This window comes from Parambassis ranga, chromosome 19, assembly GCF_900634625.1.
Source record: "Parambassis ranga chromosome 19, fParRan2.1, whole genome shotgun sequence".
NCBI lineage: Eukaryota > Metazoa > Chordata > Actinopteri > Ambassidae > Parambassis > Parambassis ranga.
The window spans coordinates 7,396,023-7,420,103 of record NC_041039.1 but is presented as its reverse complement, the minus strand read 5'-3'; the positions used below and the strand labels follow the sequence as shown (position 1 = coordinate 7,420,103).

The window sequence follows — 24,081 nt, the reverse complement described above, 5'->3', positions numbered from 1 at the left end:
GTCAGGTTAAGACCCCGATGAGGACGACGAGCATGCAGTTGAGCTTCCCTGAGACGGTTTCTGACAGTTTGTGCAGAAATTGTTTGGTTATGCAAACCAATTGTTTCAGCAGCTGTCTGAGTGGCTGGTCTCAGACGATCTCGGAGGTGAACCTGCTGGATGTGGAGGTCCTGGGCTGGTGTGGTTACTCGTGGTCTGCGGTTGTGAGGCCGGTTGGATGTACTGCCATATTCTCTGAAACGCCTTTGGAGACGGCTTATGGTGGAGAAATGAACATTCAATGCACGAGCAACAGATCTGGTTGACATTCCTGCTGTCAGCATGCCAATTGCACGCTCCCTCAATGCTTGTGGCATCTGTGGCATTTTGCTGTGAGACAAAACTGCACATTTCAGGGTGGCCTTTTATTGTGGGCAGTTTGAGGTACACCTGTGCACTAATCATGATGTCAGATCAGCATCTTGATGTGGCACACCTGTGAGGTGGGATGGATTATCTCAGCAAAGCAGAAGTGCTCACTATCACACATTTAGACAGATTTGTGAACAATGTTTGAGAGGAATGGTAATATTGTGTATCTGGAATGAAGTTTAGATCTTCAAGTCCATCTCATGAAACATGGGAGCAAAAACAAAAGTGTTGCGTTTATATTTTTGTTGAGTGTATATAGGCATAAAATAGGGTAAAAAGCATTGAAACTATCTACTGCAGTGATACATGTGGAGATGTTTGGAATGTTTAAAAAACAGACAGAATTGTTCAAATTGTGCATGATGTGTGTGAAGAAATAATAAATAAAAAAAAATAATATAGAAAAAAAACACATCAGCTGTGCTGTTAAACTGCCTGCTTGTTGGAGTGCAGCACTCCAATATCAATGGATATTGGCAGTGAGTAAAAAGCTGGGCTGATCCATGCGCTCAATTTATTCACTTCAAATGTATGTCATGTTTCAGATAAACAGCAACGAAGTGGAGCAAGCTGTATGATGGTATTTTACACCTACTTTGCCAAGTTCAATGGCTACATGCAACATCTGTGAATGGTATCAGATATAGGCCCATTTACTTAACCAAAAACAAAAGTCTTTCTAGAATCTGGTTTGTTTCACAGAACCGTGTGGATCGTCATTCTTGGAAACAGGCAGGTACAGTTATCCTCTGCTCCAAAAACACTACTGCCAGTCATTTAACACAGAAAGATGAAAGTGTCCTCACCCTTGAGCTGAAGTCTCTGAATGGACTGCTGTCTGCATGTGCAGTGGGAGAGGATATGTTGAAATCATGGCCACAGGTGCCAGGAGTGAAGCTGAGGTGTTTGGCTGCGTAGATCCAGTGAGTCCCATCAGAGTGATCAGCACTTGGTTCCAGTACATAAGATCTGTCTCCAAGTGATATAAAACCCCTGCAGAAAGAGGATGTTTGAAGAAGCTTACATCAGATGCTGCACGTTTGACTTGGCTCAACGACCCTGACTTATGTGATACATCATTAGTTATGAGTGCACTGGCAGCTGCTGAAATAATGTTCCATTAGTACTTGACGATGAAGAGGCAGATAGAGAGGTAGATGTGGTCTTTGTTTCTTTTTTCTCAACTTTTCTCACGCGTCTGTGATTTAGAGTGACATCCTCCTGCCTGAATAAACTGTGAGAATCTCTTTGCACGATATTCACAACTGCATGAACTCATACTAAACCACCCACACAAGCCTGAGAGCGGCCAACCCAAACTAGGAGCTATTTGTCTGAGCGAGAGAGAGAGAGAGAGAGAGACCTCTGCTGATGTGTGTTTGTGAGGACAGGTTGCAGAAAACCTGGAATAAACAAATAATGAGACAGAGGTCAGCAGCAATCAGGCATCAGGCGGCAGAGGGTGCAGACATGTTGGCCGGTTTGTGAAAGCATTCCTGATGAAGTCCAGTGATATCCCTACAAACAACTCCCCTGGACACTCAAGCTGCTAATTCATCTAAACTATGTACAGTTACTGCTTTTCAGCTGTATTCTAGGTGTCATCTCAGCTTGCTTATGTAGCAAAACAAATCATTTTTTAATGTTTTCTTCTGGCTTCCTTTCCTGCTGTTCATCGCTAAGACTTGAGAATAATATTTTGACAAAAATGGAAAGAAAATGGAAAACAAACAGAGATGAATGCTTACTTAATCCCAGCACAAGTACTGAGGCTGACATCTGAGTTGATGTGACCCTCCACCTCTCCGTGGTAATAGCAGTTCGCCTGAGGGAACACAAAAGAGGAGATTTAAAGTTCAGAAAATGACCTGTGTGAAACAAAACATGAGTTCAGATTTAAGGTCAGACACAGCAGTCCCAGGTGATGGCTGTAAAATTTGAGCTCCGGGGGAATAAACTCATGCCTGGTGAGGTGAAGACATTCCTGCTCATCACCCACAGGCTAATGAAGGCTGAAATCTGAGTCTCACATTTCCCGGCACAGGCTTCGCCCTCCGCTGCATTCCCAGGTACCCACTTTCACAGACCACCTGTCAAGCTGCAGCAGAGAGTAACGAACGTGAATTATGGGTCGTGTTTATTGAACGAGGCCTGGCAGCGAGAGGGTGGGGAGGAAGTGTCTGGTTTGGAGTGAAAACAGGCCTTCTGCTGCAGTTAGACGGCCTCGCTCAGGTGAGGTCTGACCGACGGCCCCGCTACCACCCTGTTCTGGAAAACAAGGAAATGGGAGTTCTCCACCCCACTTTGACTGCCACTAACTATAGAGCACAGGCAGTAAATGTTCAATGTCTGGCCTCCTTTAAGGTGGAGAACCTCTAGAGGCTGCTAATTTCTGGGTTCCTACCAAAGAGAATCCTTAATCTGGCATTACAGCACTGCTACACAGTAATTCTCCAATGATAATCTAATTATTGTTTTCTCACTTCTGACAAGAGCTTCTTAAAACAGCCTTGTTAAAAGTGTCATTCAGTTTCATCAGCTAAGTCCGACTAATTTCTGAATTCCTGAAAATCCCCCGATTTATTTCATTAAGGTTTGTTTTTTAAGACTACAGTACAGCCACTCTGTCTCCCACTGCAGGCACAGAGAGTCATTACACATGCGGAAACAACGACGCCTGCATGGGAACAGCGGGTCAATCTGGGGTTCAGCCAATGAAATGATACCTAAGGTAAGCTAGTTTGCACATAAGAGATGGACCTTGAGAAATTCCAATTTAATTATTCTCCCAGTGTTAGCACAGATGTTTTTGAAAAAAATACTGTCAGAAAATAACACAAGCTAGCTTGCTAACAAGGATTGCAATACATGTGGCATTTATCCTATCATTATACTTGTCCTTGACATCTTGTTCTTCTTCTTTTTAAACTTTTATTTAAGTCTCTTCTCCTCTTTCAGTTCTTTAATTCTTCTTAGCCAGCTATCTAGCTGAATTATTTTCATTGACCTTCCAAAAACACAACTTTAAATCAATGCTAATGCTGCTTCACGTCTATAGGGTGTGTAATTCGGTAATTGTTATATATATGTCTGTTGTTCTTCTGTTGAAATCGGCTGAAACATGGATCTTTTCTGTTTTGCTAATAAAGTAAAATATCTCATAAAGTGGACTCAAGTGTCTTGAAAGCCGTAGACACTATCTGGCCATGTACAGTAGGGAACAATCCATTAGAGCAAGGTAAGACGGTGCACAGACAGAAGAGCACATTACAGGAAATATTACTTTTTTTAGTTCAGTGGGGAGGAGCAGGGCTGGATTTAGTGCACTGCATTAATGCTACCACCTCATGTTTCTCTGATGAGATCATGACTGTGAGGCATTGATATGAGAGATACGAATAGAGTTTTTGTTTCTACGTTTTCTGCAGAAAGAAAAGGAAGTGTTTACACGTTCATAACTCAAAGATTAATACTTAATATCCACATTATTGTGGGAGGCAACATGGGTGTAAACAGTACGTTGTTTATTATTACTATGCATTTATTTTTCAGCTTTTTAATATCCATGAAAGTGATGCATATTCCCAGTAGATGGCTTTCGTTACAGTGCAGACACATATTTATTGTATTGTTAGAGAATTCAGTGAGAAAGGGAGAGGGTGTAAACAGATATAGAGGGGATGCAGGGAGGGCTGACTCATGCTAAAGTCACTCCCAGCAGTGCCTTGCCTTTGACACAGAACTGAACCCGCAGGATCCCTAGCTCGGATCACTATATCAGTCTCCTCCCTGCCGTCAGGACAAATAAATTAACTAGGGATCAGTCTCAAAAGATCAGGTTGTTTCCAGTAAAAAGATCCTCCCATGAAGACCTGGCTGTGGTCATGAGAGAGGAATGAAAGGAGGGATGAAGGTCAAAAGATGTCCACAACTTTCTAGTCAATTAATCCAATATGTACTCCACAGAAATGTGACGGCACGCGCTGCCTCAGTCAAGGAAGTGAAGTGGAGTGAGGGCAGGCAGATCTACAGCTTCCTGCACCCACTGTCACTCAAAGCAGCCCTGTGCTTTATTAGGTTCACATGGATTCTGAAGTCAGCCTCAAGTGGCCATTCAAGATCCATCAACCAATCCATCCATCCATCCATCCATTATCTGAACCTGCTTTGTCCTGCACAGGGTCAGGGAGCTGGCTGAAGTCTATCCCATCTGTCAGTGGGAGAGAGGCGGAGTACACTCTGGACAGGTCCTTTGCAGGGCTAACAGAGAAAATACACTCATGCTCACATCTATGGCCGATTTAGTTTCCTCAGTTCGCATAACATGCATGTCTTTGTTGTCAGAGTACCCAGAGAAAACCCATGCAGACACGGGGAGAACATGCCAATGCCACACAGCCAGATACAATACAGGAACCTTCTTACTGTGAGGCAACAATGCTAATCAGTGCACCACCCTAACCGACCCCACCATTCAAGACATCACAGCTTTTGGCACTTTAATATGGACTCTGAGGTTTGACAAAGACATAATGTTGTAGCACATCAGAAAACATCTTTTAGCCATCGCATGATGCTGCTCCAGCTTCCTCCCACCTTCTAAAACCCTTCACAGGACACAAGAGTGTAAAGCATATGGATGGATGGACTCCAATGGAATAAAAGGCACATAAAAATATGTCATGCTTATTACAGAGAGACTCATCAGCACACAAACATTAAAATGCCTTAAATATTAATGAAAATCTCTTTACCTCCCTCCCTGGGTATGTATAAAATATCTTTCTAAGCTTTGGACTACATCTCCTTCATTGTCTTTATGCTCTGAAGTGACAGCAGTTCTGAAAAGCGGGCCAAGCCCCACCGGTGACGGTCCAGCTCTGGTCTCCAGTGGAAAATGTACTTCATTTCTCTGTGTGGGCTGGACATTATTGAATTACATTAATCTCCTCTCCTGTGGATTTTCAGTTATAAGTGGGCGCTGTTTATGATTATCCTTTTTTTGTATAAAGTATTATACGTTTAATTGATTTCCAAACTCCACGTGATCAAATCCTTGAAATATCAGGCTGGCAGCACAGAAAGGGCTCATAAGCTCATTCATTACATAATATAAAATAATATAAAGGCATTTCTTTCCATGATTCCCAAAATATATTTGAATAGCAGGATATATATGGATCCATGGAAGATTCTGTAAAGAAGAAAAGAGTATGAGCCAGGATTATCACAGCTCTGTACACGTGAAGGACGTGAGCCAAAAACAAAAAAGTCTTGATATAAACTCTCTAAACTACCTTAGTTTAGAGTCGAAGGTGATGGAATATTGCGTCACTTCAGACGTCACTAATGTATTTTAGACAAATATACTCTCTCTATTTACTGACTTTGCAATGCAACAAGCGCTACTGAATATTTCACGCTCTCCTGAAGTGCACTTAAATGTTCACTAATTCAAAATTTTCTTGCAGACCTCCGTAACAAACCACTTTCAGGGATGTTTTAAGCTTATCCATAATAAAAGACACAAGCTGCACCCTAAAACTGAGTCTATTCTCTGACCTCCGTCTGCCTTTATTTCATCAAATATGAATCTGCTGGCTGGAAATGGGACCACTCACCTACACAGTTTTTCTTATGCACAAGTCTGCCCAGTTTCAGGTGGGTCTGCTTCCTCACTGTTTTTAATATTAGCACAGTAAAGCAGCTTCACACGTAATAACAGAGAAATCATCGCAAATTCAAGACCATACATTTATTGCATCCTTTTTATTACAAAACGGGAAACATACCGTTAGGCTGTGAAGGCCTGTGATGGCGCTGCCATCTTCCAGGTAATGAGTTTCTGTATAGTTACTTGCAAACAGCCCCCTGGAAAGGAGAAACAAAGACAACACATGCTCAGCAGTGACTCTAAGGGCCTTCATTCAAAAATCAATCATACTGTTGCAAGCCATTCCACCGCAGCCAGACCTGCGTGGAAGATAAACACAGGTTTAAACATCCAAGAAGAAAAAAAAAGAAGCTGCAGTCATGTTTTCTATTAGACCATTTTCACACCGTGCATGCATGAAGAAGCATTCAATATCAATCCATAACTCATTCCATGTGATGTAACTGGACACTAATTAGCTTAACATCTTGTACACAATAGCATGAAAAGAACTGGAAATCATTGTTACAGATGGGAACAGCAGTAGATTTTACTAGAGAATAAAATGAAAAGGTCAGCATGAGAATCTGCATCACTTATTGAACTGATTTTTTTGAGTTTGAAGAATTTGATATGAAAAAAAAACAGTTTTGGATATGTATATGGCTGCAGACACCACCTCCTTCAAATATTCGGGATGAACAATAATAGAAAGTTCAGGCAATGTTTTTAGTCCAGTCTGATAATGTAATGTTAGTTTGTTAGAGATCAGCAGCATTGTATGTCATTGTATATTAACATGCTGACATGGGCATTTATAGTAGCTTGAAGCACCGCTGTGCTGTGGTTGTCCTCCATGAAACAGTAACCTGCAGACCTTACCGAGCCTCCTGTGGCTACAGAGGATAATTGTGCGATGTGTACAACAAATAAACCTCTAGGCTGTCCTGTCCTCGTGAGGACAAAAACTTTATACGACAGCCGTTCTGCAGGGTGACATTGGCTGCCCTTCCCACCACCTACAGAGGTCACAGCCTGTTCCTTTACTGAGGACACTCAGCTGGGGGGACAACAGCGGAAAGAAAACAACAACTTATCTCATTATTCCAGCATGAGCATCTGTATGCAGCGTGTCAGTGTATGTACTGTACATACAGCGAGCACATGCACGGTGTTACACTACAGGACATCAGCAGATGGTTGGCTGGTGCTAATCCACAGCAGAGGAACAAACCTCAGCAGGCAGCTGGATTCTCTTACTGACCTCACCACTGACAACCCAGCTGGGAGTTTCAGCTGTAACAACCCCGGGGAAGGGGGTTATTTTGTTTGGGAGCTGTCAGCATGAGACACAATGCCTCCCCACCCCTCCAGTCCCACACAGAGCCAAAGAGCTGGTAATAATCATTGGATCAAAGTGAGGCCAAAGAGCAGAGAGAGCCAAATAAAATGATGTGTTTCTTCAGTCTTAATTAGGTCTGTGCTCTCGGTCGGACGCACAAACTCGACATCTGCCCACAATAGACAATCCAGTGTGGTGTCTGTGTGGTGTCTCACAGCTTGCCTGTAAGAGTGTGGGCATGAAAGACATGCTGCAGACACCCATGTGTCATCCATATGTTACCGAGTTTCAATGAATGAGAATGAAGGTTTGGCGTCTCCTTCAAGGACAAGACATACAGGACATATAGTTTGTGTCACTACAGGCTGCCTGATCACATCTCAGTGGACTGCAACACTGACATTAGCTAAGGTCACCCGTGATGAGATGGTGATGAGGCGAGGACAGGCAAGTTCATCCTCACCAAGCTGGGAAGGTAGTTTTTTTGAAACAGGAAGTCGACAAAGTTACCATCTAAATACTCATTATACGCTCTAAAGCTGTAACATTAGTCAGTGAATGGATGTTTGAAACTGCTGGACTGACACAGGAACATTTTTAGGACATTTTCCACTGGTTTGTCCACAGAATATCAAAATCAATAACAAACAATCGCAAACAATCATCAGCTGCAGATGCAGTAGATTTCCCACCTTTTCAACTAAAATCAGCCCATCATGATGTGTGTGTCAATCATGAGAACGGGGTGCGCTACCTGAAAGCAAAATGCCTCTGGCCACGTCTCTGCAGCATGAAAACAGCTGCAGCAAATGATTACACTGAAGCTGGTCAGCAGGAGGGAAATAATGTGCAAAAGACACAGTGGAAGGGCAAGGAAAAAGCCTGTAACTTTGGGAGATTTCCTCTGAATCTGTTTTCCTGCCAAAACACTGCACACTGTGGATTTTTCTATCCCTCCCTGATTGAAAGTGCAATAGGTTTATTAGCCAACATGACAGGGCGAATAATTACAGCGTAAAATCCTGTGTCTATATGGGACTGTTATTTTAGACTGATGGGATGATTTGTCCTAATGGACTGGAACATAATAAAATACAGAGAAGTATAGAGGAACACCAGAAAACATGCAAATACAAGGGAGCCGTGAATTCCATTACCAACAATGAGTCATCAAAGTGCAGAAAGACACAGTCACCCAGCTGACAACACTTATGGCTGCATCTCATCCATGCCGAACAATGAACCACCGGCTGACTACATCATGCGTCTAATTCCACAAACCGCTTGCCCCACACGTCCGCAGCAGCTCGCTGTTTATCAATCAGTGGGAAGTTAATGAGGCATAAGAAAAAGGCAAGGGGCGGAGGGTCACGACGGGCTTTGACAGACAGGGAGCTGGCATTAGGGGGAGGATTCTACATTCTGGCCATTGAGGCTTACAAAAACACATAAAGGCAGCCTGAACCAAAAAAAAACATAACAGAAAATGTGACACCAGAGAAGTTTTCACAAGCTGGAACTCTGCAAATTTCTCTGTATCTGTTTGACAGGTACACGTAATTACAGCTGTCGTGTTTACACCTCGTCACGCTGTTCCAAAATAACTTTCTGAAAAGAAAACATATAAGGTGAGGGAAGAGTCGGATCTGCCTGTCAGTGGATTTAACAACGCAGACAGAAAGACAATGAAATAACTTCAAGCTAATCCTGAATGCCAGCAACTAAATGTCACCTTTGTTCTTCCTGCATTAAATTATCCATGTTTTTGTATCTCTGTGTAGAGAAAGTCTTATCTAAATAGAATAATATGCTCATAAACAGAAAGAAATGTCAGGACCAACCCCTCCCTGTTGTGAACATTATAATAGAGAAAACACAACCCCCAGAAAAAAACGAAAAAAAACGATCTTTTTGGTGATTTCTTGACAAATTCCATCCTTTATTGTAAGTGTTTGTTCTGCTTGTATGTGAGGAAAGAGGTGTTTGATGTAGTCAGGGACACAGGCGTGATGAATTGGAGTAAAGGTAATTGGAGTTAATCAATCACCAGCAAAGCAGAGGCTCAGTTGAAGGTGGCTGTATCATGTGAGAATGACCTCAAATGAAAGGTCCTGAATGTCACACATTCACGCTGGAGAAAAGAATTTCTGAGCATTTATATGCTAATGAAACATCAGTTTTCTAATGATTATGACATATGTTCTTACGTATATCACAACTCCTGCGCAAACCTGCAATGTCTTCGCAGCAATAACCACAAGCTGGAGCAGACAGACGTTCAGATGAGCTGAGCTGAACCCAAGAAGAAGCCTCGCTCTGAAATCTTGGAGCAGGTGTGAGCAGGACTGAGAGGTGAAGCCAATGCACCTGTGTCAAAAACTGTAGTTCCACCAACAACCTCTTGGGGCTCTGGAAGTAAGTCAATCCCCATAGACCTCCATGTTATAATGTCCAGCTTTACAACATGTTTACAGCCTATATGTGACAACTGTACAGAGGGTGAATTCTTATATAACTCACTTGCATTAATAGTATTACGACTTCAAATTCCACATAACGATGATACACATCACATGCTTCTTGCTTTTGCACCTGCCCCTAACCTCAGCGCCACCTCTTTGCTGGTATCACACAGAGAGTAAAACCGAACAAATGACTTAAAGACTGAAACAAACCTGAGACGGAACTGGGAAGTCACAGGAGAAGAGAACTATGAAACACATGGCGGATGAACTGACAAAGACACCGGAGAAGCACACACACCAGGTGAGGGAAACAAGACGCAGGTGAAACCAATTAGGTAGAGGCAGCCAATCACAACAGAGGAAGTAAAACAACGTGAGACATGAGAAAAGTCAACTGCCCACATAAAACACCAAAAAACACAAGGAAACTGACCTTGAGACTAAACAGGAAATTAAACTGAGCTAAAATAAGAGGACAGATATTTCAAAATAAAACAGGTAACCAAAGGTACTGTAACTAAAACCATGGATCACTGCTACCAAAAATAACAGGAACATGCAACAGAGAAGCTAGAAACACCAGAAAACAAACGTTCTGCACCGACAGCATGGCTGCACCAGCCAAGCAAGAGAAGACATGACATGACAAACTGCATTCTCTGAATGATATATACACAAGAAGGATATTTTGGAAACAAGCTTCCAAATAAGTCATCATGTGGTTTTACAGTCGGGTACCGTGAAAGGATGCTATTACCACTTCCTCCTTAACACAGGAGGCACACATCATCATCATTGCTGCAAACACATTCCTATTCAACAGCAGCAAAACTACAACTAATTTGCAACAAATTGGCACTTTTGTTAAATTTGTTAAGCTCATACAGGCTTCCATCAGACGACAGGGAATGTGCTACAGTTGTCAACATTTACAGACTATCATATTTGCAGACTAAGTTAAACTAAAGAAAAATGTTGTTCCAAGACCTGCTGCAGACAGAGTGGAGGTAGGGTAATGTCATTAAGTGTTTTTTTGACCTGGCACTTTTAGCAGACTGTGGACAAATGTTCCATGTTTCACGGTTGCCGGTTACAGCACCAGTCCCTCTCAGTATTGGAACAAAATCAAACATTTCAGTCCCTTGACCGAAAAAGGAGGAAATTAGAGTCCATGTTTGTAAAAACCTGAAAAATATATATATATATATATATATATATATATATATATATATATATATATATATATATATATATATATATATATATATATATATATATATATATATATATATATATAATACACCTCAGGCAGAGGTGTATTGGGACAATTACTCAATAGTAATGCTTGCCCAAGTAATAGTCTGCAGGACTCTCCTTCTTACCAATCAGGTATAAGAGCAGACAGAAGGTTAGCACCTACCATTCTGTGATAATAATGGAAGATCTTACAGTAAAATAGAGTCTGGATCAATGTGCATTCATTTCTCCGTTGCAGGCTCCGATATGTCTCATTAAATTCAGACAACCTAATAAGGGGACCTTTGGACAAATCATGGGGTTAACTATGATAAATGAGAAGCTAGGCTTTAGTAGCTCCCTAACATTCTGTAACGGAAAGTTATTCAGAACAGATGTAAAGATAAACATTTAGAGCAGACGAAATCATCATCAAAGAAATACGTTTCTCATAAAACTTAATCTAGGTGCTCCAATTAGTACATTACATTTCGATTTGCGAGGCAATGTGGTAGTAATAATGTCCCACCGCTTTTATGTGGCAAGTGGCAAAGGCCCAGCTTTACTTGGAAAAAAAGTGGGGGAAAACGTGGGATAGTGTGCACGAGAACCGACAGTAGTGCAAACCTCCAAAGCCAAAAGAACCTTGTCTCAGTGTTAGAAACTGTTTTTTTTCCAGGAGCAAGGGAAGAGGGCCAGTCTTTCTGGCTGTGATCTGTCTGACATCAGGCAGCCATGCAGCCCACAGCCAAGTAGAGCAGAGAAGCAGAATTCCCCCTGCTTACCCTGAGCTAGATGCAAGTCCCAGTCTTCATGAAGCATGTCATGAACAGAATCACTAGAGCATGCCAGCCAATGATTCCTGCTTAAGGAAGGAGGAAAAGGCAAAAAAAAATCAAGGCAGATGGTTTTGACTTCATATATATGAGCTGCCATGTTCAGTAGCAGCCCAGTGGCTTCAAGGCAAACTCTCCAGCAGCAAACACAACGCACAGAAAATGTGTTTTTTGGCTTGTTTCAGTACGGCCACTTGCCCTTAGAGTGCAAAAATGAAGCCTTCTCATATTTATCTCACACCGAGCGGGTCTTTATCCAGAGTTCATCCCATCATAACAGCCTCATTGTGATTCTTTGCACCTGTGTAGCCTCCCGCGGTGGTTAATTGCTCAGCAACATGGTCAAACAGAATCGCCATTAGCAGCGGTGGCATGCAATTATTGCAGCAACTGACACCTAAAGATTGATGTGGTTAAGCCCAGGCATGCCCCGTGAAATCAATAAAGTGTCATTTCTGAGCAATGTCTGTGTGATGGATTACTCCACAGGATCCCACTTACAGAGACGGGATGATGAATACCACCCCAACAATAGATAAGATAATTGGAATTAGGACAGAAGTGCAACACTAATCTTTAATAAAGTGTGAAAATAATGATGCAGCCTGCCCTGAGATACACATGTCTGTCACTAACTATAAAATAATTATAATTATTTTGGAAATCCAGCCAGAGGACAGCCATCCTTCACTTTTGGGGCATGTTAACTTCTACAAACATGCAGCTAGATGGACTATATTACATGAGGCAAGGTGATCACCGGACCAAGATATAGAGAACACCCTCATGAGGAAACATCCTCAGTAACCATCATGTGAGGACTGGTTGTTCAAAAGCTTTGAAAGATCTGAGGATTTTTATGCTGTCCCATCAAGTAAGCATGTGAATGACTCTCCATGTAGAACTGATGGAAGTGGGCTGATAGTGTTTCACAAGAAGGCAAGAGGCCAGAGTGGATGGTGGGGAAATGACCATGAACTTTACTGTAAACAAGCACTTGAATTATTTTGGTTCTGGCCCTGGTTCTGTTCGGGACCCCTTAAAATCAACCACCCTGAAACAAAACCATTACTGCCACACTTCACATTAAACTAAGCTAAACTCAGCTGTGCAAAACCCTTCAGCAGTGATTCTTGAAACTTAAGTTCAAACCATGACTTCTCATCGTGCTAGTGTTATTCAGATCTGACATATATCTGGAATGGTTTGATGTGTAAACAGAAATAATACCAGAAATTACAAAGTAGTGCAGACAGTGTGAAAGAGGCTAACATCATTCATAAATTCCAGGATTTTCCTGCATGGAAATGAAACGTTGCTTCTTCATGCTTAGTGCTAATTCTTGGCATAACAAGACTAGAAGAAGCTTGACTTTATTGTAATGGTCACATCCTTGAAAGGCCAGGCTGATTCTCACTGTTTCTCAGAAAAGTTGCAGATTCTGTGTAACAAACGGCACTCTAGCCCAAGCAGAAGCCTCCAAGGCTGTGGGGTGAAGCCTAAGGTCTAAGATCTGCAGTTCCTCCCACAGCCTCTGAGGGCCAGGACCTAAGGTCAATACCCATTACCTCTATGTTAAAACGTCCAACTTTACAGCATACCGATAAATAAAAACGTTTACAGCCTGGTACAAAAACGCTTCCTGCTTCTACAACTGCCCACCATCAAGCTCCACTCACTCACCACCTGTTTGAGTAACTCAGCTATGAGGCTGCTAGCAGGGCAACAGTCCACTTCAGAAACCTATAGGCAACATCATGGATGGTTCGTCCATAGTTATACACAGTACAAACAAGCATATACATGGTAAAATTCACCATAAAAGCTCTACGTCTAGGCTAAGATTTACAACGAAGTGACACATAGCACTGTGACAAGCAGGATGAATATGCAGTCTGCTGTTTTTACACACATTTCGTGTTCCCTCCTTTCTTCCTTCCTCTGCTGTCACTTGTTGACATGTAACTTCTATTCACATCTGGCTTCCATTTGTTTTCCTTAAAACACAGTGTCTGTCACCCAAAGGTATGCGTGCACAAGCCAAAGGAGACAAATGGTATCTATGACAACAGTCATCCTCATGAGTTACAAGACAAGCCTCTCTATTTTCTGCGAAACAAAACACCATAAATAGTGATTTTACTGCTCTTATCATTCCTAGAAGTGAACATATGAGACTAATTAAAGGCAGCTGATTGGCTCAGTGTAAACTTGCTGCACTTTGGCTCAAATGGAATATGAATCTTCTGTTAGCAATTAAATAAGTGATAACAATCAAACTGTCCGAAAATAAATAACATTAGAAAAATCATGGCAGCTAGGCCCAGATTGGTGTTTTTTTCCTTCTTATTTCTGTGGCAGGGGACAGTGACATTATTATTTGAAACTAATTATGCCGAGTGCCAAAGCAGCAATCTCTTCAGCCGCCTTTGTTGCGGATCACTGGAGGGGAGCTCCTTCATCCTTCTTTTTCCTCCTATCTGCCCTGGGGGCTTCTGCTCCTCTGTGGCAGAGAGCAGGCCTCGACTCTGCCTCTTCATCTCCCTCTGAACGAGCTTTGGGTGTGTGTGTGTGTGTGTGCGGGGGTGTGGGAGTGATGGAAAGAGCGACTGTGTCCCTGGTTGTGTGCAAGAACGTCTGTATGCACTGGTAGCTCGGGATGATTTATGCACGTCTGTGTGGGAACATGTGTGTGCATTCGCTCATGCACATGCAGGCGCAGCAGCGGATTGTGTTTGTGTTCCACACAGAGCGAGCTCATGGCTTACAGATCACACAACACGTTCATTTCTTTCAACACTATCAGCAAACCACAATACTCCCTGCCTGATTTCCTAAACGACTTACTCAACCCTTGGTGAGCCCTGCACTGGGAACTCAGGAAGGAATTATACAACTGTAATGTTTTCATAGAGTATTTTGCAAACTGTCTGAAACTAAATTTCAAAAGAGCCAGAACAGCCAAATTAAAGTGAAGCATTTCATCTGGGTCTACAGATACAGTCCTTGTAAAATCTCTTCAGTGTGAGACAGTGTGTGGAAAAATGTTGCTAGTCTTAAAATGTGTTTACTGCAATATTGTGGATAAAACACACACTTTTAAAGCTACTGTCAGGACGCTTTGAGGGCACATCTCTTAAATTCATAGCCACAATGGGAATCGAGCATTAGCACCAGGTGTCAGGTGTAACCTGGTGTCAGTTGTAACGCACTATAGGGCTAGGGGCCTGACTACGGCCATAGATGTAATAAAGCAACAAAAGTAGGTTTGGCTATGGAGCCTGAGTGTGTGAATAAGACACCAAACAAAAAAATATGCTAACCGGAGCATGCCAACCACAGGGAGAGCAGCAGCCATGGAGCAAGAGTAAAAGTGAATAAAAGAACGATCAATGCACAGAACAAATGCACAAATCAAATACCCAATGATGCATTTATTTATGCCACTCACTTCGATGCAAGCTAGGTTAGCTTATGTGTAACACATTGAGGCACTGTATTCTAGTTTACCATATTCCCATTGGAAGCAAGTATTTTTACAGGCATGTGTTGGTGTAATTGCTCTCACTGCCAGAAGTGGGCGACTATTCATCTTCTTTGTGTTGACATGGAGAGGTCAGATGTCGTCTTGGACCTGTAACAGCTGCTATAAGCAAGTCAGAAGATGAACTTGTTCCGTGATTTAGGTAAAATGTCCCTTTAGACACACTCTTGAATATTGAGAGTCAACACATGGACGTGACCAGATTGATTTATTTGTTTTCTCTTCTATGTACACAAGAGAAAACAATGTTCAGTTTGTTTTATACATGAAGTGTTGCTGTTTCTTTCTTTTTTGGGTGATTATGTGGGTTAAGGCAAAGAATATGAGAGGGGGGCAAATGCAAAGTCATTTTCACGACGGGTCATTCATGTTAACACAAACAGCTCTGAGCCTTCTCATTAATTTAAATGCTTTGCAAAGAAGTGGCCTGAGGCTCAGAGCTTGTGCGTCTATATTCACCACAACCTTGTACTTTAACTAATGAGCAACAAGAGAACTTCAAACAATCAAGCCTATCATTCTTTTCACAAGGAAAAAAAAGGAGCATTTCAATTAATTAAACCTGTCGGTACTTGTACCTCCACCTCCCTCATCCTTTTCCTGCTGTCTCCCCTCTGCCGCCCTGTGCTCCCTTAAACGATTACACACTGAATACAAATGTACTCTTCCTCCCTGCACGTCTGTCACCCCTTTGTTTCAGTGAGGGGGATGTCCTCGGTCTTTCTCGAAAAAATCTGGTTTTGATGTATTAAGTAGGGTTTAGCTATGCGCCTTTAGGATTCCTTTAGGAGGTGACTGATGAAAGTTAGGTGAAAGAACAAAAACATCTAAGTTTTTTTTTTTAACGAATGTAATCTTTAGTCTAATGTGCAAGGTCAGAATCTGATTTTCAACAAGTGTGCTCTCTACTGAGATGAGGAATTACATGTCCATTTTATCGAGCATCCCCCGAGCATTCATAAATCTTTACTAACTCTTATTAAAACTCATTTCTGCAGTGAATTATTTATGTCACCATTTCTTAAATCAACTTTTAATATCACTTCACCCTGTTTTTGAAGTCGGTGACCGATTCCCGAATAATGCAGTCCCCGATCATCGATCATCCATGGTCCAGCAATCCCTGGAAGGAATATGGCTGCTGCCGTTTCGCTGATGCACCCAGGAAGTGGAAAATTATTGGCTTTCTCTAAGAGAATGTTTGCAAACATCACACCATAGATCAGGACGTCTTCAAAAAAAAACTCTACAAGTCCAGACGCCTTGCTTCAATCTTCTTCTACATGTGAGCATAGCTGATTTTCCTCCACACACAGAACAACCATTAATTCATTTTTATCCGCATTGTGAGTACAAATCAATAGCCAGACTATGACCAGGGACTCCAGAGCCTTCAAACATTTTTAATTATTTGTATTTTCTTTACCTTGTTTGCCAAATTATGAGTTCTTTCTCAAGCCAAAGAAGACATTATTACAAAATCTGAAGAAAATCCATTGAGATTAAGACTCAAAACTGGCCAGACTACCCAAAAACATACTGTAATATCTGGATATCTGAACAGTTCCTGCATCCATAAGCACGTGCAGCTTCTGATTTAACTCTATGTGAATTCACAACCTGCCTGCGACCTCCTCGCTCACACACTCAGCAAATGATTGTAAGGAAACTGTGTCAGGGAGTCAGGCTTTGATTCCATTGGGGCTTTACACCCCACAGCCTTTTTATCAAACCATGGCAGCTCCTATTGTTGTTGGCAGCTCGATGCTGTCCTGAGTGCTGGAGGGATTAGGTGAGAGTGAGTGAAGAGGAGTACGGGGGCCAACCAACAGAGACCCTACCATTCCTTACCCCAACAGGGAGTTACAGAAGTTGCTGACGACAAGAAAATAAATGCAGAAATAGAGGCTGGTATACAGAATATAGTATACAGAGGGGGAGGACTGCCTACACACACCATAAGACAAGGCAGAAACACCACAAACCTCCTGTCCAGTCATACATCCCCTCCCTTCTTTTAATCCCAGTGTGTCCATCTCTGCAATGTGGGGCCTCAGAGTCATATGACGAGTCCCAATGTCAACTGGGACGGAAAAGCATCCGTTTTTCTGCATGACATGTAGACATGTAGAGTCTGCGCTTCAGGTCCCTGACATTCTCTGCACCATTTTCTTTTATCACTAAGCTAAATTTAGCAGTGAAAGAGCCATCTGAACTCCATCTCCTACACAGGTTTCCCATTGAGTCCCCTACAGATCTAAAGTTTTAAATGACTCAAAGGCCCCATTCACACTGGGGAAAAAATGTGGCTTAAGCAGGATTTGGCCGCATCCAGATCAATCCAGATGTGTTTTTTTCCGAGTGTGAACACCTCCAATCCAGCTGAATCCAGTTTGATTTCAAGCCGGCTAGATCCACCCTCGAGAGGTGGATCTAGCAGGATTGGCTCAAATGTGGCTCAGGTGTGAACGCAAATGTGGCTAGCGAATCCGGCTTGCCACATTATTAGCCATATTACGAGGCGCCACCTAGTGGTTTGGAGAACAGCAAGCACGCTGGATGAAGCCGGATTGAGTGCGGACACAACAGCAGCTTAAAGGCTGTCTGGGCTCAATCCTACTCTAGCTGGAATGACTTTCTCCAGTGTGAACGGGGCCAAAAACAGGAACACAAAAGGACAATATGAATTCGCCACCATCATCAGCAGAGACCTTCTAGGGCAATAAAGGGAAACTGACATTTTTTTTTCAGCTGGAAAGGGTGCTGTTTTTGCTTTCTTTTGAGCTTTCACTTTTTAAAATGAGCCTAAGCTCGGCTCGGCCGAATGAGACAGGTTTCCCTCTGCTCAGATCGACCATCTGACCGATGACCAAGCGTGACTTGTTCGCTCAGTCAGTGACCCCCACACACAGCTCAGGCTGGTCAAAGGAAGGTCAGTGGAGTGTGAGAACGGACATGACAGGATGAAGGACACATCCCCTCCCTTCACACTGTACAGAAATTCGGGGCAAATGTATCCGTCTGTCAGCAGGAGGATGGAAGCCAGGACTATAAGCCCGGCCTGATTATCTTCACGGTCAGCAGCCACATAGGTCAGAATCTTTGGCTGCTTTTGTTTATTCCCTTTGGCACCCTAGAGTCTTGAGAAAATGAGATTTCACTTGAGTTTATCGAGAGCATTTGCTTAAATAGGTGAAAGGGAATTATTTTACCCCATCTACTTTAAACAACAGTTTAGTCTGGCCAGTCTCAGTGTTGATGTCATATAACGAAATGACAGTACTTCCACAATAAAAATGAAGAAAAATGCACCACATGGGTAAAAAATGATCTTTAATACTTGTGAAAGTTGTGCGTCATTGATTTCTGTGCTGAGCTCCTTGGTCTATTTAAGCAGTCTTTTCTGACATTGCCTTGTCTGGGCGTATGTTTGTTTATCTTGTTATGTTATAGTTCATTAAACTCAACATACAGTTGGATATTGAGCTAATGAGGATGAAACCACAAATGTGTGAAAGACATCAATATCATTAACTGATGATGTTTATGAGGATTTTAATACCTGCAGTGTGTGTATGTGAATGTATCCAAGCAACCTAATTCCATTATTTTGCACATTATGTCACACTAATACATATGATCAGGCTCCTGATGATGAAAAATTAGGTTGAGTTGATATACAGCAGGAATTATTCTTCATCACAAAATAGCTGAAGAGTTGGCAATATTGTGTGCTTACACACTTTATCAGCCTGGAATGTGTTGAAAATCACATTATACCCTTTTAAATCTGCAACAGCAGGGACATAAAGGTCTGAAAATGTAACACGTGGCCTCGTCTGCTTTTTCAAATCCCTTCTGTTCATAACTTTTAATGCAATCTTAAATCCTAAGACGTAGAAGGAGCATTTTAAAATGGCAGCCTGGCATTTATGATGGAAAATACAGTGGGCTATTGTTCAGACTTTGAATTGCTACATTAATTTCAAAATCTTGCACTCCCAGTTCAAGATCAAACAATGGAAGAAAGAGCTTTTAAAAGATGAGTCATACAAAACATGGAAAATAACAGGGTGAGGGGCTGTCTAGTTGCATCTCTGTTTGCCGTCTTCAAGCACACAAAAACAGTCCACTTGTTTGTAAAATGAGCACCACCCACACAGCAGGCCCAAGAAGACCTTTCCTCCTCATTGGCTAACATCAAGGTGCGGCACACTGAAACTGATCATGTGAATGATTTAAATGCATATATCAGATTAAACCCATCTTCAGTAACATTTCAAAGGCAGGCATCTTCACATGCACAAGCATCTATAAGCTCTTTAGGGAAGTAGTGTGTGATGGCTTCTCCTCCAGAGAGAAGCTGCTGCTTTCAGTTGACTGTGTACTTTGTGATGAAGGCAGGGAGGCTGAGGAATAGATCTACCAGCTGGAGCCCTGAGACCCCCGTGGTCTGTCTGGAAAAAGGCTCAGAGTGGAGAGAAATACACTGTCACAGCCACAAAAGGTCTGTTTAATCAAGCTACTGAGCATGATCATGTTTAAAGTGTCGGCCAAACTTCTGGTTACTTTATTGGGGATTTGAGTCACAGTGCAGAGGAAGAAACAATTCTCTGTACTGGTTATATTTTATAATCTTGAAATTAATTTGATTAGCAATAGCTTAAATGACAATGTATTTGTTATACTGGTTGGAAAATGCAATGACGATGATGAACCCTGCATGGATAAGTGTGTCCTTTCTTTGCTGTGTTGGATACTCCAACTACTACCAACATGATATTTCCTTTTATCCAAAAACATTGTACTTAAAAACATAAAACCAGGCCTACATAAGGTGTATGTTGTTTACAGTGAAATACAATATGTAAACAAGACAAGTATTTTCTGCGGTATGGAGGGTTTTAAAGAGAAACTGCATAGCTGCCAAATATCAGCTACTGCAGTAAACAAGTATATATTTATGTCAATATATCAGGGAAAGAGAGAGAGAGTTACACTGGTCTGACAGTTGCTGCACTGTAAACAACAGATTCTTTCCATGAATATTATTGTACCCAGCTGTGAAATAATAGAGCAGCCACCAAAGACCAAACCTTCCAGTCCTACCTTCTAATTAATGAGGAACATGTAGTCCATCTTATTAATCCAAGCCTAGAAATTAATTGGAGCTTGTGAGAAGGAGTTTCAATGTAGGGTGCTCCTTCCTTTTGAGGGAAACGGTTAAAAGGTGCAGCTCTGGACAAGACGGGACCATTTCCAAGACTTGTCTTTGAAACTAATGAATCATAGTGCATCATGGCCCTCACAGCCGTGAGGGTGAGGTTCAAAGGGTAGAGTGAAGCGTTGCTGCGTCCTTCACTGGGAAATAAGGTCTGAATGAATTTTCGAGCATGTTGTGCTTGTGAGTGCTTGAATCATGCTGATGAAAGAAGGTTCGTCTGAGAATGAGCATTTTTGCAACTGTATGCAGCTTTTTCTGTGTTCACATATATCTGTTCTTGCTGAGGGTCAGAGAGTGGAATGTGCTGTTACAATAATTGTAATGTCCATCTCTCTAGGAATCCAGAGCAAATTGATTATAGACTGGCAGATGTTGGATAAAGAATGAGGCTGTAATTAGGAGCACAGCAGGAATGTCACACACTGTATTTTAAACTTTGAGTAGCTGACAACTTTATATCATTCCTCATCTTCACTCCTCCCTACAAGTCTAAACGTCTCCTCCCACATTCTACATGCCGTGCTCCTTTTAATCTACATCTTCTCACACATCAGTGCTATGATGAGAGGATGTAAGAACGCTAAGCTAGCAGGTAACTACGGGAATAAAACCTTTAATGGCACCTTAACAAAAGAAAGGTTGTGTTTTTATCTTTTAATTGCCACTGGCACTGTTGAAGTAGACTGGATATTATTGGCCTTGCTTTTAAATATATTCTGAAGCCACTTTCATCATGATGTACTGTACTATATTGTATTTGTCACACAAGGGCATCAAAGCAGTGTAGAAGTGAGACACAACATTTTTTTTTACACTTACTGTGATGTCACGTCTTACAGGAAGCTTCAACTGTTGATGTTGTTCATGACCACCTAAAGCCTTATGTTGACTATAAGCAAAAAGGTGGAACATGAGTGGAGCTGAGTTGTACAGGTAGGAAACCTGTCATGTGGGTCATGCCCTTAATCAAAACAGACCTCCCCAAACTAAAACCATGCTCAACTCTGCTGTAAAGTTAGACATTTCCAGAGTTTATGGGAATAGAATCAATACTTGGAGGAAGCTGCAGTTTTTGACACTTCTACACAGGCTTTATTTCTCAGCCCTGGAGGTTAAAGTCTGTAATAAACACATTTCAACGGTTGGAGCTGCAGTGGAGCCCAAATGAGAAAAAGATTTGTTTGATGTCTGACTTACAGACTCAGGGAAGGACTTGATACCCTTTTTGTCTCAGTCTTGGCTTAATGACAGGAGAGTTGATTTAATGCACATGGGTGTCTTTGGGTTTCCTTAAACAATCTGTGTGTGGCTCAACATCCGAGAACAATAACTCTACAGAGGAGGTCACAGAGATGTATTTTTTCCATAAAGGCTTGCTTATTTGTGCGGTGCCTTTAACCTTGTGTTTGTACAGCTCCCCATGAGAGGCTGCTTCCTGTCCGTGTTTTCAGTCAGACATGAGGACATCTTCACTGAGTGAAGCAACATGGTTGCAGTCCAGCAAGCAGTCCAGACTGAGATATGGAGTCAAGTAACATGCCTAAAACCCAATGCGCAAATTGTGAGACAAATTGTGTCTGGATTGTGTCCAGGCAGAATTTGATTGTTCTTCCAAACACCAGAGATACAAGATGTTTGTGGCCAAGCCCTTTGCTCAGGAAACATTTCCTTTGCCTGCTCTCTGTCCAGGGAAAATGCCAGATTAAAGTTTGTGTACATACGTCTGTGCGTGTCTCACTGCACAAAAGACTCCACAGGATGGATAACAACCCTCAAAGCGCCTTATGCTTCAGGCCAAACATCATGATGAGCAGGGAGAAACCCAGAGTGCAAGCAACCAAAAACATCCTCCACCCAGCTGATGAGCCCCAGGCCTCCTTTCGGTGATCCTGCAGTCCATTAGAAAGGGAAATACGGATGAAGAGCAGGCTGCATGCTTAGCTTGGGACTCATCTTGATATGCCTTGAGGCTTCACATTCAAAGCCACAAAGCAGCAAGAGCTGCTACAACAGCTTGACCAGAAGTTGTTCCATACCCTGTGGTCAGAGCTCAGTGTCCCCACTGGAACAGATGTGCTCAAGCGTTAAGGTTTTCCTCCCCCAGCAGAGACAAGAAATGGAATAAATATACCAGGAAATGCCCATGAATTCATGAGATGGATGCACCTTTCCACCTCAGTAGAACAAAGGGTTTTACAAAGCACCCCATTCATACACAACACATACACACACAGGCCTGAAGATTTGGAGTAAATGCTTCCCTGCTGCCTCCATGTGAGAAAAAATAAAGCTGTTTCACAGAGCAGATATGAAACTTTCTGTCACCTAACAAAGTATGATCAGGTTTACTTTACAGTGCATTCACCAGGAGGTCCTTGCAACAAAGTATTGCTATATTATTATACAAATTTAGCTTTGGTAACTATTTTAACATATTTTGGGCCATTAGGGCTGCAGCCTCAGCTTATAGCACACCCACTCTACCAAACCAACTACCCCAACATCTGGCTCCACAAGGAGAGAACACATCCATAAAGACTAATTAAATGTAGAAGTAGAGATCCAAACAAATCCAAGAGAAAACTGGTACAAGTGCAATAGACAGTAGGTAAAATTAAAAAGAAATTAACTGTGAATGAATGAAGAGAATTTGGGACATCATTGAGACAGTCTACAGCAGTAGTTATGCAGTGACATATTGATAACAAACCTAACAGAGGAAGGTACTGTATATCTGTATGTCATCTGCATAACAATGAAAATTGTTAAGTTGATGTGAAAGCATGTAAAGGAAAAATAAAATTGGCCCTAAAACTGAACCCTGTGATACACAGCAGGCACATTTATCAGTGGTGACCTTTCTGAAAGGTGTGAATAAAATCAACCAAGTGTAGTGCCTTTGATGTTCACCCAGATCTAATGATGGTCCATTAAAATCCACTATGTCAAATGCTGTGATAAGAATTCAAATAAAGCGCTCTCCTCTGTCGGTTGATAAAAGAAGGTTATTGGTTACCTTGAGGAACACAGTAAAGCTCTAAAACCAGACTGAAGTTTTTTTGAAGAAAGAGGTTTTTTGGGTCATGATACAAGTTAAAGGTTGAGAACACAAGCTCCATTAGATGGTAGATGGATATTGTGCAAGAGAGTTGGAAGGATAAAGTCAGATATTTGCGGTCAAATTTACAAAAAAACAAAAACAAAATCATAGCAATAGTATTATGGAAAGTGCAAACAAAAAAGTAATCATTTAAAGCAGGCTGTGTGTAGAACATGTTCCTGCACACCAGCATTTTGCATCAACGACTCCCCATCATGATGAGCACAAGGAGTGTCTCCTCCTCTCAATGCACAACTGAAATCAGAATCA

At 41.9% G+C, this 24,081-nt stretch overlaps 1 protein-coding gene across 1 annotated transcript in view; it reads right to left on the bottom strand.

The window, feature by feature from the left end:
* adam12a (ADAM metallopeptidase domain 12a) overlaps positions 1–24,081 on the bottom strand; it is a 61,550-nt gene that overhangs the window by 24,273 nt on the left and 13,196 nt on the right. The window contains exons 4-6 of the mRNA XM_028430384.1: positions 6,204–6,282; positions 2,160–2,236; positions 1,218–1,404 (exon numbers count right to left, since the gene is read on the bottom strand). Coding sequence (XP_028286185.1) covers positions 1,218–1,404; positions 2,160–2,236; positions 6,204–6,282 — 343 coding nt within the window. The remainder of the gene's footprint in view (positions 1–1,217; positions 1,405–2,159; positions 2,237–6,203; positions 6,283–24,081) is intronic.